General features: G+C 64.8%; 1 protein-coding gene across 2 annotated transcripts in view; it reads left to right on the top strand.

Annotated features, from left to right (window-relative positions):
* The window catches only part of IQSEC1 (IQ motif and Sec7 domain ArfGEF 1), a 138825-nt gene that overhangs the window by 13310 nt on the left and 108288 nt on the right, over positions 1-17227 (top strand). The window contains exon 1 of one of the 2 annotated variants that reach the window (XM_060402963.1): positions 12220-12899. The exons of the other annotated variant lie outside the window; for it this stretch is intronic. Within the exon in view, the coding sequence (XP_060258946.1) occupies positions 12823-12899 (77 nt within the window). The 5' untranslated portion in view covers positions 12220-12822. Of the gene's footprint in view, positions 1-12219; positions 12900-17227 lie in introns of those variants that run through there. 2 annotated transcript variants of the gene reach the window in all.

The following is a 17227-nucleotide window of genomic DNA, read 5'->3' on the forward strand; positions in this document are numbered from 1 at the left end:
CCGGGGGTCGCCCTTCCCCTGAGTCAGACGTCACCGTGTTCCTGACTGTTGTGTTCGCTCTAGGAATTTCTGTGGGGAGGCCTGGAGGCTCGTGGCGGGCACCCCCTGAGGGGCAGAAGCCTCCCTGGGAGGCAGGTGGGCGCGGGGCCTTTGGGAGGGGCCTTTCCTCTGGGTATCTTTTTGCGTTGTGTTTTTGAGCCGCGAGAGTGCCCTACTTTTTAATTTACTTCTGGCTCGCCGTGTCTTCCCCATTGCTTAGCTGCCCCGCGGCTTGTGGGGTGAGTTCCCGGAACAGGGATTGAGCCGCGTCCACTGCAGCGGCGAGCAGATTTTTCGCCCCTGGGTCACCAGGGAAGTCCGCGCCTTACTTAGTTGAAAAGTGTATAAAAGCGTGGATTTGGGGGTGAGTTGGCTTGTTTTCCGGGATCTGATGGAACACCACCAACCTGCCAGTGGAGGGCCACCCTCAGGATGAGGAGGGTGAGTGGGGCCAGGATGTCCTGGTTGGGGTCAGCTGCCTAATGGCTGCAGATGGTGGGGACCCTGGATCAGAGGGCGAGGGACCAGGTCCGGATCGAGGTGGGGCTGCTCGCCAGCTGGGCGGCCTCAGCCAGGTCTCAGCCTCAGTTTTCTCATCTGTAAAATGGGAGCTGTCGTAGCAACAGGTCCCCAGGCAGACTCGAGGAGGAGTGTCTGAAGAGGGGTGCGGCACGGTCTGACCCCCACCCCAGCCGGTCTGGACTGAGGCATCTCTGCCCCCTGACAGTCAGTGAACCAGGTCCGGGGTGTCAGGACGGCGCTCCCAGACTCCACACCCAAGGCCACAGGTCTGGCCAGGCTCCCAGCCACGTGGCAAGGCTTCAGCCCACTCCCAGCAGATAGGGAGGCTGGACACGCCCTGGCCAGCAGCCCCGGCCCCTCAGCCAGTGTCTGCCTCAGCAAGAAAGTCTTGGTGGGAGCCTCAGGGTTACGGAGGCTGGGGTCTCAGGGTGCTCCCGGCAGGCAAGTGTGGTCAGGGGCTCCCTGTCCAAGCCTCTGTCCCTGCGGCAGGTTCCCAGCCTGGCGCCCCGTGTCCCATCTTGCCCCCTTGGGGACCCTTGCCTGAACAAGGCCAGACCCTGGCTGTGCTGACTCCCTGCACCCAACCCCGTGGAGCCGAGGCCTGGGCTCAGAGTCACCGCTTCTGCAGACTCTTCTGAGCAGGGGCCGAGGGGAGCCCTGCCGTGGCCCCCTCGTCTGGCACGCCTGGTCGGAGTGCCCGCCTTCCTGGGGATGGGTGTGGTGCCCACACCGGGTCTCACCCAGGGCGCCTGCCTGCCGCCTGAGCTCCCTTTCCACACCGCTGTCCCGAGGCCCAGGGGCCTGGGCAGGGACACCTCTCCCCCGGCAGCGGACGGTCTCCTAGACTCCTGGCAGGCCGGAGGGCGTGGAGGCCGGCCCGAGGACAGTCACCCCATGTGCCCATGGGCAGGGCTGTCCAAGGCCCAGAGCCGGCACAGGAAGGCAGGGCGGGCGGGCAGGGCCTCTGTGGCTTTCTCCAAGGGGGGCCGGGCCCGGCGCTGGGGGCCTGGGCAGGGCAGCTGGCCGCAGAGGCTGGTTTTTATGGCACTCCCCCAGGTCCCTGCCCCGTCGGCTCCCGAGAGCCGCCCTGGAGTCTCCGGGGCAGGCGGTAGCCCCATACCACAGACCAGGAGCCTGGGGCCGAGATGATCGGGGCACCCGGGTGGTGGCGTGAGGCAGCGGCTCCGCCTGCGGGGAGGTGGGACGAGCCCTCAGGGCGCCTGCCCGCCTCCCCTCTCTGCGCCCTGCCCTAGAGCCCCGGAGCAGAAGGGGCTGCACATGGGGCAGCCGTGAGGGGTGAGCCCCGCCCGGCCCAGTGCCCACTGTCCAGCTGCCCGGGGGCTCAGGGGCAACAGAAACTTCGGGAGCCCCAGGGGCGGCCGGGATGACTCGCCCGTCCCTGTGCCATGTGTCGTCCAGCCCATGGGCCTGCCTCGGAGTCGAGAACACATCCCACCCTGTGACCCCGAAAGTCCAGGGCTGGGACCTGCGCGCACGTCCGCCACCTGCACAGAGGCCTCACTGACCGGACAGCCGACGCCCCCTCCGTGCGGGCAGTAAGAGGTGTGCCCGGGGTTCCCGGCCGCTTCCCGAGGGTGACGTAGAGGAGTGTTTGACGACCGGAAGACGTGAGGTGTTGAGCGCGGGGGGGCAGCGTGGGTTGCGGAACAGAGTGTGCTCTCGTGCCCAGCCCCCATCCAGGCACACGCTGCGGCCGCGGCCAGGCCCTGAGACGCCCTCAGACCCCGCAGTGCCTGGGCTGGAAGGCAGGCACTATCTCCTCGCTGTGCCCGGCCGCTCTTTCCTGCCGTTGGTGCAGTGGGCATGTGCTTCCTTTTTAGTAAGACGGAGGCGTGCGGCCTGCCCGCCCCTCTGGAAATGGAGGTAAATTCCACAAATAACCCCAACACCCAGGGCCCGTCAGCAGTGGAGGCGCCGTGCCTCTAGCTGCCTCTGCTGCGGGCCTGGAGGGGCTCCAGGGCAGGGGTGGCCTGCCCTCTGCCCCCCCCGACCCTGCTCTCCGAGGCCTCCTTTTCCTTCTCAGGAGCGGACAGTCGCCCTCCAGCTCAGAGCCGTGGTGGCCAGGACCCCGCCCAGGCCCTTCCAGAAAGCACAGTGTGCCTGGAAGACGCCTTACACCGGCAAAGGTGTTCTTTCTCAATCTGACAGAACTTTCTAGAGCTCAGGGGGCCCTGGGGAGTTGGCTGGTTCCGGGTTAGATGCATCTGGGGATCTGTGGGAACACACAGGACACCTGCACTCCCCCAAACAAGGCGCGCGGAGGCGGGTAAGCGCGTGACACCACGGTCAGCGCCGTGAGCCGTCAGAACTCGAGCTGAAACCACAGCGAGGTGTCAGAACGCCCGGAAGTGGGGCCGGGGCCACATGCCAGGCCGGCCAGGAGGCTGGGGGCCGGGTCCCGCCTGCACGGCTCCTCTGGGAGACAGCTCGCTGGGGGGCTCGGGGGACATGCACTCTTGGCAAACGCCCTTTGATCCAGAGGAAGGAAGACCTGGGTTCACACTGAAACCCGTTGGAGAAGGTTCAGGGCAGTTCTATCCCTGACAGACCCCCTGGCCCAGAACCTGCCGCAGCATCCTTCCCAGGGTGTGTGTGGGGCGGGGGGGATACAGAGAAGCAGACGGTCGTACGTCCGTGTGGTGGGTGCTGTCCAGCTGTCAAGAGGAAAGGGCTGTTGATACAGGAACAGCTGGAATCAAACCTCCAGGGAATTACACGGAGTGAATAAGAAGCCAGTGCTGAAAAGCCATCCTGTGTGATTCTGTTTGTGGTAACAGCCTGAAACGACAGGATGCCGGGCGGATGGGTGGCTGTGGGGGCGCAGGATTGGGGAGGAGGGCGTGTGGCTGCGCAGGGAGGGGTGGGTGCGAGTGCCCTGCGGTGGGTGGTCCTGGGGCTTGAGCGTAGGTGGGGGTCACGCAAAGCTGCACATGTGGTAAAGCTGTCTGGGCAGCTGCAGCGGCTGAGGGCCTGAAGCCTGTTTTTACGTTCAGTGTTATCAGTGAGGGAGGCTGGGGTACGTCTTGCTGTGAACCTGTGGTTATTTCAAAGTGAAGAGTTCTTAAAACAACACGCAAGGCCCGCCTGAGGAGCGCGACCGCAGAGGTTCGGGCTAAGTGGTCTGGATTTGGGCCCAGGTGTCAGTCCCCCTGTGTTTCTAAGAAGCGTCCCGTGTGTCTACCGCACAGCCTGGGCCTGCAGCTCTGCAGAGGGAAACCAAGGCTAGAGAGGGGCAAGGGTTTTCCCAAGGCCACACAGCTGCAGGGGGAGGAAGCGGGTGGCCGGAGGGGATGGCCACTGGCTGCGAGGACTTGGGTTTTTCCTGCTGCGGGCTGGGGCTGAACCAGGCGTTTTCCGTTTTGTTTTTAGTGTAAATCCAATAAAGATTTATTGGAATCCAGTGTGCGGCTAGGTGAATTGTCACAAACGGAACACTTCCGGTAGCCAGCACGCAGACCCCCAAGCAGAAGCCAGACAGCGCCCCAGGAAGCCCCCTCGGGCCCTGCCAGTCGCTGCCCTTGCCCCCCACTCCCCGCACCCAAGGGCCCCTCTCCCGACCTTCAGCACGTGCTGTCTTTCCTGTTGCCAAACTTGGTAGGTGGCCGGGCGCTGTTTGGAGCCACGCCCAGTTCACTCTGAAGGGGAGGAAGTGGCCTCTGCTGGAGTCTGGTCCAGTGGGGCTGGGGCGGGGGCTTCAGGGAAGGACTGTCCCAGGGCACAATGCCCTGTGCAGTGATGGCTGGAACGGCCGTCTCCCCGAGCCCGCGCTGGAGGCGGGAGGGGGGCTGGAGCCCTGGCTGGCTGGCCCAGCCTGCCGGGTCCCAGGGCCCCCTGAGCTCCTTTGACCTCTGGGCACAGCGAGGCACGGCAGGGCAGACGGCTTTGGACCAGGGGCCACCAGCCCGCAGTAAGAGCCCTCGACACAGGATGACTCGCCCCCAGACCCCGATTCCCCCGTGACCGTAACAGGGGCTTTATGTGGGTAGAAGAGGCAGCTGTCCGCACAGAATCGGTGTGTTAATGCAGCGCGCTAACAGGTCACCTGTGGCGTCTGCTCACAGCTTCCTCTGATCCGTGACGTGATATGCTGCTGTTTGGGGTCCTCTGCTGGTCGTAGCTGGATTTATGGAGCGCTGACTGGCTGGCACTGTTCCCAGGGCCGTAAATGCACCATCCTATCTAACCTTCCTCGAACTCGGTAAACGAGGACTGTGAACTGAGACGCGGAGAGGTCCCTCGACTTGCCCAAGGCCACACAGCTGGCCCGCAGCAGAGCCGGCCTCTGCAGCCCAGCCCCCTTGGGTCTCTCACGTCCCCCGAGCACCGCTGGATGTGACCCCACAGTAGCGTGTGGTCGGGCAGATACGCCTGCCCGGCACCTTCTGGTTTCCCAGGCGCTTCTCCACAGCGACTGTGTTACCGCCACCCCGCGTTCCGAGGGGGAGGCCAAGGCACAGGGGGGCTCCAGCACGCCCCAGGCTGTGGGTTCCCAGTCCAGGCGCTGGGCTGTGCCCTTCCCAGCACCACTGGGCTAATCGGGAGGACGGTGATGGGCAGAGTGGGCCTCAGGCTGTGGCTCTGAAGGCTGCGTGGACCCGGCCGGGCTCAGGGCAGAGGCGGGACGGTCCCCACTCAGAGCCCGACCCAGCTGGGCTGTCAGGTCAGTGCACACCGTGAGGGGGGCTGCCCAGGGAGTCAGGCCGCCAAGGGCCCCCCAGGATAGGCAGGACACGGGGAGGAGGAGGGGAGCCCCGGGGTTGGGCTGGCCTGGGAAGGCCAGGTCCGCATCTTGGCCTGCCCAGCAGGTGACACTGCTGCCTGGAGGAGGTTGTTGTGCCTCCTTCCGTACCTCGGTCCCGAGTGTCACGACAGGCCACGTGAGGTGACGCTGGTCGACCAACGCCCAGTCCATAGGGACTGCTCAAAAATACGTCACTAGAGGAGGGGGAGAGAGAAGAGGGAATAGGGAAGGAGGCAGCAAGGAAAATGGGAAGGACGGATTCTGACTGGGGGACAGAGTAGACAAGTCTGCCCGAAGGCGTTGACACGTGAGCAGGGTTTTGGAGGGTGAATAGGAGTTGGCTGCAGGGTCAAGAGAGAGGGGATGGAATGGTGTCCCAGGCACGGGAGCCCCTGAGCTGCAAGGTCAGCGTTTGTAAAGAGGGAGGGTGGGTTATGAGTCCAGGTACCTTCGAGGTTCACGCAGTTTAGGCGAGGACGCGTTTGGAAAAAGGACCTAGGGCTCGGTATGCTCTCTGCAGCCCGCCGGGGCTTCGCCGTGCTCTCAGGATGTCGTCGGAGCAGGACTCGGGTGGGAGCAGGCCCCTTGGCTTGTGGCACGGCTGCCCTGGGCTCCAGGAACCCCAGCCCGTGGCTGCGTCCCTGACACGTCACACCGGCGCTGCCTCACGTGGCTCCTCCATGTCTGAGCAGCCGGGTGGGGCGATTGTCTGGACTTGGGGCTTCCTAGGGATCAAAGTTCTTCACCTCTCCCAGCACGGGTCCCAGCCGAGTTCCCAGCCTGGAAGGGCGTAGGAAGGCGTGCCTGACCAGCCTCTCTCCATCATAGAATGCCTCTGTCCACCCCAGCGCGGGCACAGGACGGTGACCATCCAGGGCAGTGCCCGAGGGGGCCTCCTGACACGCCACCCACGTCCTCTGTTCTGCCCGACCCTGGCCAGGCCTGTGGACACACAGGCAGAGCTGCTGGGCAGCTGGGGTAAAGCCCCGGAGTGGCGGGACTCTGGGTCCGGGGAGGGGGAGCCGCCTGCGGCTCTTCATTGGAGGCAAGAGAAGGGGCCACCTGGGGACAATCCTGGGGAGTCTGCTCTGCAGCTCGTGGCGTCCGGCCACCAGCGATGCTTTCGCTGGACCTGAAGTAGCCGAATCGCAAGTCAGAGGGGACACGCAGAATGGGAGACGAGGCCGAAGCTCAGATGACCCATGGTGGGCGTCCAGCGGTGGCCCGGAAGAGCTGGGCCCTCAGTGCCAAGCTCAGGCCACTCCCAGCAGATGCCCTGGATGTCTGGGCGTTCGGTGGGAAAAGGCCTGCGGGGCACTCAGGGTGGGAGGGCTGCCCGCTTGGGGAGCAATGTGGCAACGGAGGAGGGGTGTGGCCGAGGACGTGGCCTCCGGGGGCACATCCTGCGTCCAGCAGCCGCTCCCCAGGGCCGCCGGGCCGGGCTGGGCTGTGCTGGGGAGCTGGCCCCGCCTCGTGGGCGCCCCCAGTGTGAAGCCAGGGTCGCTGGCACGGCGCCAGGGGGGGCCAACAGACGCGATGTCTCAGATGTGGTTGCCTGCGAGAGCTTTATCCTCCTCCGCTTCGCAAATGAGGACGCAGGCTGAGAGGGGCGCTTGTTCCAGTTTGTGTGGCTGGGTGGGGTGACGTCTGAGCCCAGGTAGGCTCACTCAGAGCCCGGACCCAGAGCTGGACACCCCGCGGCCGAGGCTGCCAGCGTGCAGCAGGTGGCCCTCCCCATGGTGCCCCAGCCTCTTCGGGGCGGACAGGCTGGTCTCAGGCAAACACACCGACGTCGGGGCTGCCCGGCCCCAGAGTGTCCGATGCGCAGCACTTTCCATCTCAGAGCCTGTTCCTTCTCAGGCGGGGGAGGGCCCCCTCCCTCCGACTACCCTCTGCCCCTCCGGCCACGTTGGGGTGACAGGTCAGAGGAGGCACCGTCGTGGCTGCGACTGGCCCCCCCCGGTGAGGCAGCAGGCAGGCCCTGCTTTCAGGAGCGGCCTGTGACGGGCAGACAGCAGTGAGCCCGGATGGACGGCTCAGCCCCGCCGACGCGGGCGCTGAGGGAGCACACGGAGCAGTGAGGGCCGGGCTGGGGAGCCGCTCTAGGCAGTCAGGGAAGGCCTGGCCGAGTGTGAGGGGGGTGGAGCCGCAGGTGCAAAGGCCCTGAGGCTGGAGTGACAGGCCCGTTGCAGGAGCAGGCAGGGTGAGAGCAGGTGAGGAGGCGCAGGCCAGCTCGTGCTGGGAAGTGGCGGTCTGTGGTCGGGGGCACGTGGGCAGCCCCAGGCCCCACTCCCAGGTGCAGCGCTGCCTGCAGAGAGCTGCCCTGCGGGGCCTCGGGCCTCGGCTTCCCGGCTGAACAGGAAGCCCTTGGACCGAGCCCTGCACCGGCAAGTGGGGAGGGCGCAGGGCAGTGTCCCCGCTGACCTGTCAGAGGGAAAGAAAGCACATGGTTTCTTGCATGCGGGCCCTAAGGCCTTCCCCCGGGAGCTGACCTGGGCCTCCCTGGGGTGGCCTGAGCTGGTGTGGGCCCCGCGGGGAGGGGCAGGGTTGTCTGGGGTTGCTGGTAATCCTGTCTCACTTCTGCCACCTCAGGAGCTCCCTGGAGACCGGAAGCAGCCTCTCCACAGACCGATACAGGTACCGTCGCCCGTCCATCGTGGGCCTGCTCAGAGCCACTGGCCTGCTCCCCGCATCTGTGCCCGCGGTGGGCCCCGAGGGTCCCGTCAGGGAAATTAGCCCCCACTTGTCACTGAAACACCCCCAGGGGGCAGAGGCAGTGCCAATACCTCCCCTGCAGACCAGGGTGGCCCCCCCCAGCATCCCAGCTGAGCACAGTGCCCCTCAGCGGGCCGCGGGCTGGTCTGCCGCTGTGGTTCCCCTGACGACCAGGGCTGCAGCCCCAGGGAGAAGCTGCCGGTTGCTCTCCGCTTCTGCGCCGTACTTGGCAGAGGTTGCGGAGGTGGCTGGCGTGAGGGTCTTGTGTCTTGATGCTTCTGTGAGACGTTTTCAGGACAAAGGTCTAGAGACTGTGGTGTAGGGGAAGCCCCCTGGATTGGGCAGCAGGTGGGCATGAGAGAGCAGAACCCCGCAGCAGGTCCTGAGCGGGTGGCTTGTAGGGGGTGCGGGGAGGTCTGTGCTGCACGAGGGGGTGACTGGAAGTGGGCTGAGGTGCCTGCTCCCGGGAGAGGGCAGGCTTTGTGCAGCCCTGCCAAGTGCACGTGGCCACAGGGCCAGGGGGGCGAGCGGGGCCTGCAGCGGAGCCCCAATGGGGCCTCAGCTCGGTGAGAGGGGCCCGTGGACCCGGACAGGGGTCAGTCCAGCAGGGCTGGGCCCCGCCTGCGGGCACGACACAGGGGAGGCGGCTGTAGTGACTGGCTCCGACCCTGCAGGCTCCGAGGGCTCCAAGGGCCCGGGGGCTCGGCTTCCCTGAGTGGCTTGGGGCCGGGCACCCTCAGGGGCAGAGAGCGGGGCGCAGGGCAGGGTGGCCCGCTCGCGCCTGCACACTAGTGCCGAGGTGTAAATGGCCGTGCCACACCCAGAGCACGGAACACTGTCGCTTGCAGGCAGTGTCCCACCACCCCACGGCCGCGAGGAGCTCTCCGCCCACTTCGCAGACCGTGCTTGTTCAGGACAGTCAGTGTGAGCAGAGCCAGGGCTTGAACTCAGATCCCGGTGTGACTCCGCCTGATGCTGTAGCACACCCCTCTCCCACAACCACACACACACACACATACACACACAGACTGCAGAGCGTTCCCTCCCTGCCTCGCTTCCACACTTGGACCCTCCCACCATCCCTCTGCACGTGGGTTCACACGCACTCACGGCCACAGCCCCGCGTTGGCAGCTGTGAGTCACGCTCACTGTCAGGAAGTGGCCGCAACGACCACCAGCCCTCAAGGCTGGTCACACTCGACCCCACGGGCCACGACCCCTCCCCACGCCCTCGGGGAGCAACGACAGCAGGGCCCCTCGGCCCCCCTTCTGAGCCGTTATTTTCTGGGCCCCCACAGCTGCAGGGAGCGTGGGAAACCACGGTGACCCCTCCCACTGCCTTTGCACAGCTACTGTGTCAGGGAGCAACCAGGCAGGGAAAGGAAGTTTCAATATAGTACGTCAGGTGGTGACAAGTGTGCGGCCCGAAGGAGCAGGCACAGCCCACCCGTTGCGTGTTACGTGTCATCTGGACCTTACTGAGGACTGTAGCCCAGGAGGCGGCCTCCGCCCTCAGGGACCGCCCCTCAAGAGGTCAGGGAGGCGCCAGCATCGATAGGGCTTCTCCTGGGAAAAACCGTGGCGTAGCATCAAAGGTGACTGCTAATCACAGGAAAACAGACGCAGCAAGTTAATGCCTGTAGAGCTCCTGTATGCGGGCGGGGGCGGCGCCTGACTCAGGGCCCCTCGAGTTTATTGCTGGGACGCACACCTTAACAGTCTCGAGCAGGCCTCCAGTTTCCCTCCACCCTGAGCCCCTCAGGGCGCACCTTCAAGGGGCTGCTGCATGGCTGAGGGCTTCATGGCAGCAACAGCGTTTGTCCACAAGCGCTCTAAAGAAAAGGAAAGAAGGGCAAATGGCCTCGTGAGGGCTTCCCAGGTGACCCACTGGTAAAGCACCTGCCTGCCCGTGCAGGAGATGCAAGAAGCTAAGGTTCAATCCCTGGAAAACAGTCACCCACTCCGGTATCCTTGCCTGGAAAATTTCACGGACAGAGGAGTGTGGCAGGCTATAGTCCGTGGGGTTGCAAAGAGTCGAACATGGCTGAGCCCTCCCCCCGCCCCACACACACACACACATACGCGGGAAGGCATACTGATGGGGGGTAGTCAGGGAAGGCATCTTGGAGGAGGTGCCGTGTAACAGCAGAAGGAAGGGGCAAGGGATGAGCCACTGTCTGGAGGAGCGGCAGCCGCTAACGCGATGTGCTCCTGTCCCCTGGGGACACAGGTGGGCCGTGGCTCAGCAGGCCCATTTCTTGGATGAGGAGGCTGAGGTCCGGGGACCAGAGGGACGTTGGTGCCAGCCCCGGGACGGGCTCGTCCGCCTCCCGCTCTGCCTAGCCCTGTTTGCCCAGCGGTGCCCCGGGCTCTGCCGCTTTGGGGGGGCTTCTGAGAAAGCAGGCCCTCGGGCTCTGGTGCCCCGGAGGCCCGCTCACAGCCTGGGAACTTGGGAACAAAGGTTCCAGCCAGGAATCGCCTCCTTTCAGAGGCGCAGCCGGCTTCCTCCGCCGGGCGTGAGAGGGAAGCTGATGTTCACTGGGGGAGGGGCGGGCGGCGCCTGGGAGGGCGGCCCCCGGCAACATTCTGGGTCCCGCCCTCCCCTCAGTGCCCCCCGCTCCGTCCTCCCGGCCAGCCTGGAGATGCTGCCCAGCCCTCGCCAGGCCCCACGCGGCCCACTCGTGCCTCGGGGGCTCAACTGAACGGTCGTGAAGGCCTTCCCTTCCAGCCGTCCACTACAGCACTTCCGAGAGCCGCTCAGCAGAGCCGCTGGGCCGGGTCACTCCTGGGGGGCGTCCTGTGCCCTGGGAGGCGTTCACTCCTGGGGGGCATCCTGTACCCTGGGGGGCGCTCACTCCTGGGGGGCGTCCTGTGCCCTGGGCGCGCTCATTCCCAGGGGGCGTCCTGTGCTCTGGGGGGGTGCTCAGTCCGGGGGGTGTCCTGTGCCCTGGGGGCGCTCACTCCCGAGAGCGTCCTGTGCCCTGGGGTTGTTCACTCCCTGGGGGAGTCCTGTGCTCTGGGGGGTGGCCTGGGGTCTACGGGCCTGTAGTGTCGCTCACCCCTCTGCAGCCCCCATGTTTCCAGGCCCGGCCAGCGTCCCCTGGGGACCCTGTAGGGCAGACTCACCTGGGGGAGGGGAGGGAGAAAGGTCCTCTCGGATCAGCTGATCTGCTGCTGACGGAGGCCAGGGCTCGGGGGAGGCAGTGTGAGCTGGGACCAGGCCCCGGGACAGCAGCAGCCTGCATGGGCCCTGCGTGCCCAGCGCTCTGGGGGCACCAGCTCCAGCCTGAGGCCGACGGGCCGGGACGTCGTCCCTCACATGCAAGGATGAGTTCTCCTCGCTAGGATGCCGTGGGACCTATACTGAACAAACCCAGGACCCCAAGTAGCAGGCGGGTCCTGACGTTCAGACACCCGGGAGTGACCCGGGTCTGACTGTGTCGTGCCCAGGGGGACCCTTCCACCCTGCTACGAGACCCTCCGCTCCTGCAGCAAGCGCCGGGCACCCGCAGCGGGCCAGGCGCTGGGCCGGGTGGAGCTGGGACACTCTCACAGCAGTTGGGAGGAGAACGCGGCAAAACCTACGGGATCCGCTGGGGGGATAGGACGTCAGGAGACATTGAGGGCGGGTGTCAGGGGCTCCGACGGCGGAGGAGGCCTCCAGGCAGTGCTGGCTGTAGGACCTGGGGGGTGGAGAGGAGCGCTGGCCTAGGGGGCAGGTTCCTGGGCCTGACGGGGCCTGGGGGAGCAGTCAGACAGCAGGAGGCAGGAGCCAGGGCCCCGAGGGTTGCTGGGCGAGCGGGAGCTCAGCCTCTGTTCTGAGGGTGGCAGGCAGCGGACCACGTGGAACAGAGGGTTGATGTCTTGAGGTCCCCGTGGCTGGAGGGCGGGGAAGGGCCACGGGGCGTCCGGAGCAGATGCCGAACCTGTGAGGAGGAGTCCAGTGGCTGTGCATGGCCCTGCCCGTGACGCTGCGTCCCGGGCTGCAGACGCCCCCCCCCCCCCGCCCGCCCGACAACGCTCCGCTGGGCACGGCCCCTCAGCCCCGCAGCCACCCCCCGCCCCACCTCGCTGGCGACGGGAGTCCCCCTCCCGGCAGCCAATGAGCGGCTGTCATCAAGGTTCCATGTTAGGTTTTATCAGTGTGTCCCCGTCACCCGGGCAACCGCGGCGGGCCTGTCAGTCTCTGCCCGCCGCCTTTCAGAGCCGGACTCCCGGCTCACCATGTGGCGACGTGGTGAGTTTCCGCTCACGGGGGATTCCGCCGGACGTAACTGACCTGCTACGGAGGCTGGCACTTCTCATCTGCCCCCTACCCACCTGCAACCCCACCCCCATACCTCCCTGGTCCCCCTGTCTCGGCCACTCCGGGCCAGGCAGGCAGCAGGGCTACCGCCCTTCCAGGTGCCAGCGCGGCCACTGAGAGCCAGGGACCCGGCTGGAAGGAGCTTGCGGAGCGGCTGTCGAGAGCCCCGGGCCTCGAGGCCCCCAGGATGATGGACCAGGGGCCCCCCCGACTCAGCACAGCCGGGGCTGCCCTCGTTCCGCCTGAGGACACCCGGGGGAGCCCTGAGGAGCAGCAGCCCCCAGCAGCCGCAGCAGCCTGAGTCCGGCTGGGCGAGCCCCGTGGAGGAGCGCCCGGGCTTTTGTGCGCTCCGCTCTTTGTATCAGAGGCTGGCGGGCCGGGCCCTGTGAGCGGGGCCCCAGGCGGCCTCAGGGAGCAAGGCAGCCAGTCCTGCAGCTCCGTCAGCCCTCCTCTGAGTCCTGGTGACTGGAAGGCGAAAATGCTCAAGTTCAAGGCCTTCTGCCTGGATTACTGGCAGTTTCTGTGCCTGCAGCCTCTGCACGGAGTCTATAAAAGGTAGGTGCCCGAGAGGGCCTCTGCCACGGGGCAGCGCGGCTGGCAGGACTGTGGCCCGCGTGGACAACTGCGGGGCCTCCCTGTCCCAGGGCATTTGCTGTGGACCTCTGAGGACCGCGGGCCAACTTGGCTTGACTGTGCCCCCCATCCCCCTCTGGCCCTGATACTGGTAGGCTTTCTGCAGAGGAGGGGTCACCCCTGAGCGCTCTGTGGTTGCGAGCTGAGCTTCATTGTTCTTGCTGCTGGAATAGGTCTGGAGCCGCCCCATCCCAGCCCGGGGCCGTCTCTACGCTGGCCCGGCCGTGCCACTGTCCACATCCAACTTGCCGACGGCCCGTGTGACTCCGGAGTGTGACGGCTGCACCCCGAGCAGAGTTCTGAGACTTATTTGGGGAGTGGGAAGGCGCACTGCGGGGTGGGGGTCCCTGGTCTGGAAGTAGTCAGAAGACCCTGGAGTTCAAGTTCAGACCCCCCAACCCCGCTCACTGTGTGACTTTGGGCAGACAGCTTTCCCTCTCTGAGCCTCGAGAGGCCCCACCTGTAGGGGTTTGGACCCGGTGACGGGTGTGGCATTTGGGGACTGCTCCCTGAGGTGGCACGGGCGCAGACGTGAGCCCCCGCAGGTGCTCGCGCCCACACGCACACACACTGTCTGGGGAAGGCCGGTCCCAGGTCAGAGGGCCCCGCGGGAGGCCGAGGGAGAGCACCGGTGCTTCCGAGGGAACTCGTTTCTCCTGACTACACGCTCGGTGCCGTCCGCGGCTATTGGCATGTGAGCAGTTCTGGGAAAGTGTGGGAGCCTTTCTTCTCTCTCCCAGGGCTTTCTGCGAAGGCGGCGGGTCTGAGGGTCTCACAGCAGCCTCGGAAAGGAGGTCCCCGCTGTCGGGTGGGTGCCAGGGAGGGCGGTCCGCTGTGCGTCTGACCCGTGCGTCCTCCACGCGTACAGGTGCACCCACCCTTCCCGCCAGCCGGGGAGCTTGTTCTTAGGGGCCTGGGGCTCCTGGAACGTTCTGACTGTTAGTGATTAGGTGTCTGCAAGGCTGCAGTTCAGGCTGTGGTCAGTCCTTACCCCCACGGCGACAGGGGTCCTGAAGCTCCCCTTCGAGCAGCTGAGACCCGAGGACAGGCAACCAAGCAAGTGTGACCGCGGGGTTTGGACCCAGGCCTCTCTTGCTCCAAGATGGACTCTGTCTCAAGTGCTCTGCAGCTCAGACGAGGAGGGCGCCAAGGTCCTGGGGCGGGAGGGGTGGAGGGAGCCCAGCCCCACCCCACCGGGGTCAGGCAGACGCCTTGAGAGGCGTGGATCTGGGTGTGGGCTGCACGGAGGAGGCGACGGCCGAGCAGACAGCGGCGTGTCTGCGGGAGTCGGCTGGGTCCAGAGGGGAGGACGGGTGTCCCGGGCCGAGGGAAAGGCCTGCGGGAAACCCCAGGGGCTGCCAGTGGGCAGGGGTCTTTGTAGGGGCCGGCGAGAAGCCGTGGAGCTGAGAGGGGTGCCAGGGACCCGAGTCCAGGCCTGGGGCTGGGCCTCCGGCTCTGCACAGTGGAGAGCCCTGGAATGTGCTGAGGGTGGTGTCACACTTGTGAGAGGAGTCACGTGGTCCCTGTGAGAGGCTGGGCTCAGCCTCCAGGGCCAACCACTGAGAGCCCTCTCGGCCCGCCCACCATGGAATGGTCTTAGAGCAGGTGTGGTCTTCTCGAGGCGCAAAGACAGACAGGGCATCGTCCCCAAGGAGCTTCCAGCCTGTAACGAGAAAGAGACCCACTCACAAGCCGTGAAGGTTACGGATGGCGGTAAATCGCAGGAGCACAAAAATACCCACGGCGTGAGGGAGAAATCTAGGAAGGCTTCCCACAGGAGGTGTCATCTGAGCTGGGTCTGAACGTAGGAGCAGGATTTTTCCAGACAGGGAAGGGTGCAGTCGGTGGAGAGCGCGGCACGAGCAGCCGTGTAGAGGTAGGACGCGGCCTGGCGTGCTTAACAAATGGTCAGGGCCTGGCGTCGGGGGGAGGCCAGGCGATGAGGCTAGAAGGGCAGGCAGGCCGGGCGGCGTTGTGGAGGCTTGGAGCACCTGCTGCGTGGGAGGCGTAGCTCTAAGCCCACCAACCCCGTGAAGGGGAGCATGCCATCGCCCCATTCTCCAGGTGAGGAAATCGAGACTCAGGGGGCAGAAGTCACAGGCCCAGAGTCATATGGCCCATCGAGGGACCGAGGGATTTCACAGGCTGCACGTGGCCAGCCAAGCAGATGCTCAGGCTGGGGTCGGTCCTCTCTCCACCGATTCGTGTCCATAAATAGTGGTGACCCTTCAGTCAGGGACGAGAGTCTTCATGGCCAGACTGCGTCCTGGAGGGGCGCTCGCTTCTCCCCAGGGTTGGGGGAGGAGCTCACCCACCTGCCACGGCTCCTGGGGACCTGGCAGGGCCAGTGCCCGGGGAGCACTTCAGATGCCTCACTTACAGGGCTTCGGGAGCCGCGGTCGCCCCTGCCCAGACAGAGCCAACCCCAGGAACTTGGCGCACAGAGCCTCTTGGCTTTTTTCCTGGTGACATATCCTGGTGTTTAAAACAGCGACCCAAAACTTCGGAGTATGAAGAGGCTGTTTTGCAGACAATGCATAATTAACCACTTCTAAACACAGGGTGTGCCAGGCTCCCTTGAAGCTGTTAATTATTCTTCATTAGTGATCTTAAATTCACGTAAAATAATCCTGGAGCCCTGCCAGAGGCTGGGGCTGCAGCAGAGCGGAGATTCTCATTCCAGCGAGAAAGCACAGCAGAACGTTCTCAGCACCTGTGCCTTCTGCCTGGGCAATGGCCAGCCTGCACAGCCCCTAGCTGCGACCCAGAGGCCATCGTGAGAGGCACAGGGCCCTGTCCGCAGGCCCCAGGGTCCGGCGGACCTCGGGACTCTCGGCAGTGGGACGGTTCGGGTGGGCAGAAGAACGAGACACGTAGAGTAATGTGGCCACCACCTGGCTTTAGAAATAACCTGTTCGGATGTGGTGGGAGGCCCGATGCACCCGCCTCGAATCCCACCCCGATTCCCCAGAGCTAAGCCTCAGCAGTAGCCGCTCCCTTGCCCGCTTGGTGTGTTCATTCCAGTTCAGTTAATTTCAGTCGCTCAGTTGTGTCCGACTCTTTGCAGCCGCAGGGACTGCAGCGCGCCAGGCACGTGCACATTTTTATACTTTTGTTTTTGTTTTTTTTTTTCTCGTTTTTATACTTTTGCTAAGACGAGGCATCGCTCTACAAGCCCTGCAACTTTACGCGCGTGATGTCATAATCTGCTGCTTACTGTTTCTAGCTTTTTAATTGTAGTGAGGTACACGTGACGTAAAATTGGCCGTCTTACACATGTTGAGGGTCCCGTTCAGTGGCGCTAAGCACATTCACGCTGTTATTGTAACCATCGCCACGCCATCGCCAGGACTTTTTCCCAAACTGCAATGTGGTCCCCAGGAAACACCAGCTCCCCTCCCCGTCCCCAAACCCTGCGCCGCTGGTCCTACCGTCTCTACGGATGTGACTCCCGTCTGTACCTCGTGGACTCCCCAGCTGATGCTCGTGTAGAGAACCCGCCTGCTCGTGCAGGGGAGAGAAGAGACATGGGTTTGATCCCTGGGCCGGGAAGAGCCCTTGGAGTAGGAAATGGCAGCCCACTCCAGTATTCTTGCCTGGAGAATCCCATGGACAGAGGAGCCTGGCGGGCTACAGTCCATGTGGTTGCAAAGAGCTGGACACGACTGGGCACCTCAGCAGCAGGACCTCATCTGACTGGAGCCTTTCAGGATCTGCCTTTTCGTGGCTGGCTTGTTTCACGTGGCTCGGTGTCCTGAAGGTTCACCCCTACCGTAGCTGGTGTCCGAATTTGCTTCCTTTCCGAGGCCGTCTAATATCCCACTCTCTGCATACACCGCGTTCGGTGTGTCTCTTCATCTGTTGATGGACTCGCCTTGCTTCCACCTTACGGCTGCTGTGAGCGATGCCGCTGTGAATGTCGCTGTGCAGATTTGTTCAAGACGCAACTCGCTCTTTTCACCCCCGTCTTCGCTGGTGCGAGTCACCGTGCGGCCGTGTACAGCCCTGGTGTTCATGTTCGTTGGTGTGGAGCACAGTCCATTGTCCTGCGGTTGATATGGAGTTTGGTGGTTTCTCACTGCTGATGCTCCAGGCAGGGCTGCAGTGCGTGATCCTGCTCACTCTCCTTGCACACATGTGTGGAGTGTGTAGGGTTCGTCCCAGGGCGGTGCGTGAGTCCCTTCAGCTCTGCCGGGCTTTGCAGAGTTGCTCTCCCAAGGCGGTGTCGCAGTGCGTATCCTCAACAGCAG

The sequence above is a fragment of the Ovis aries genome, chromosome 19, assembly GCF_016772045.2.
Source record: "Ovis aries strain OAR_USU_Benz2616 breed Rambouillet chromosome 19, ARS-UI_Ramb_v3.0, whole genome shotgun sequence".
In the NCBI taxonomy this organism is placed as follows: Eukaryota; Metazoa; Chordata; class Mammalia; order Artiodactyla; family Bovidae; genus Ovis; species Ovis aries.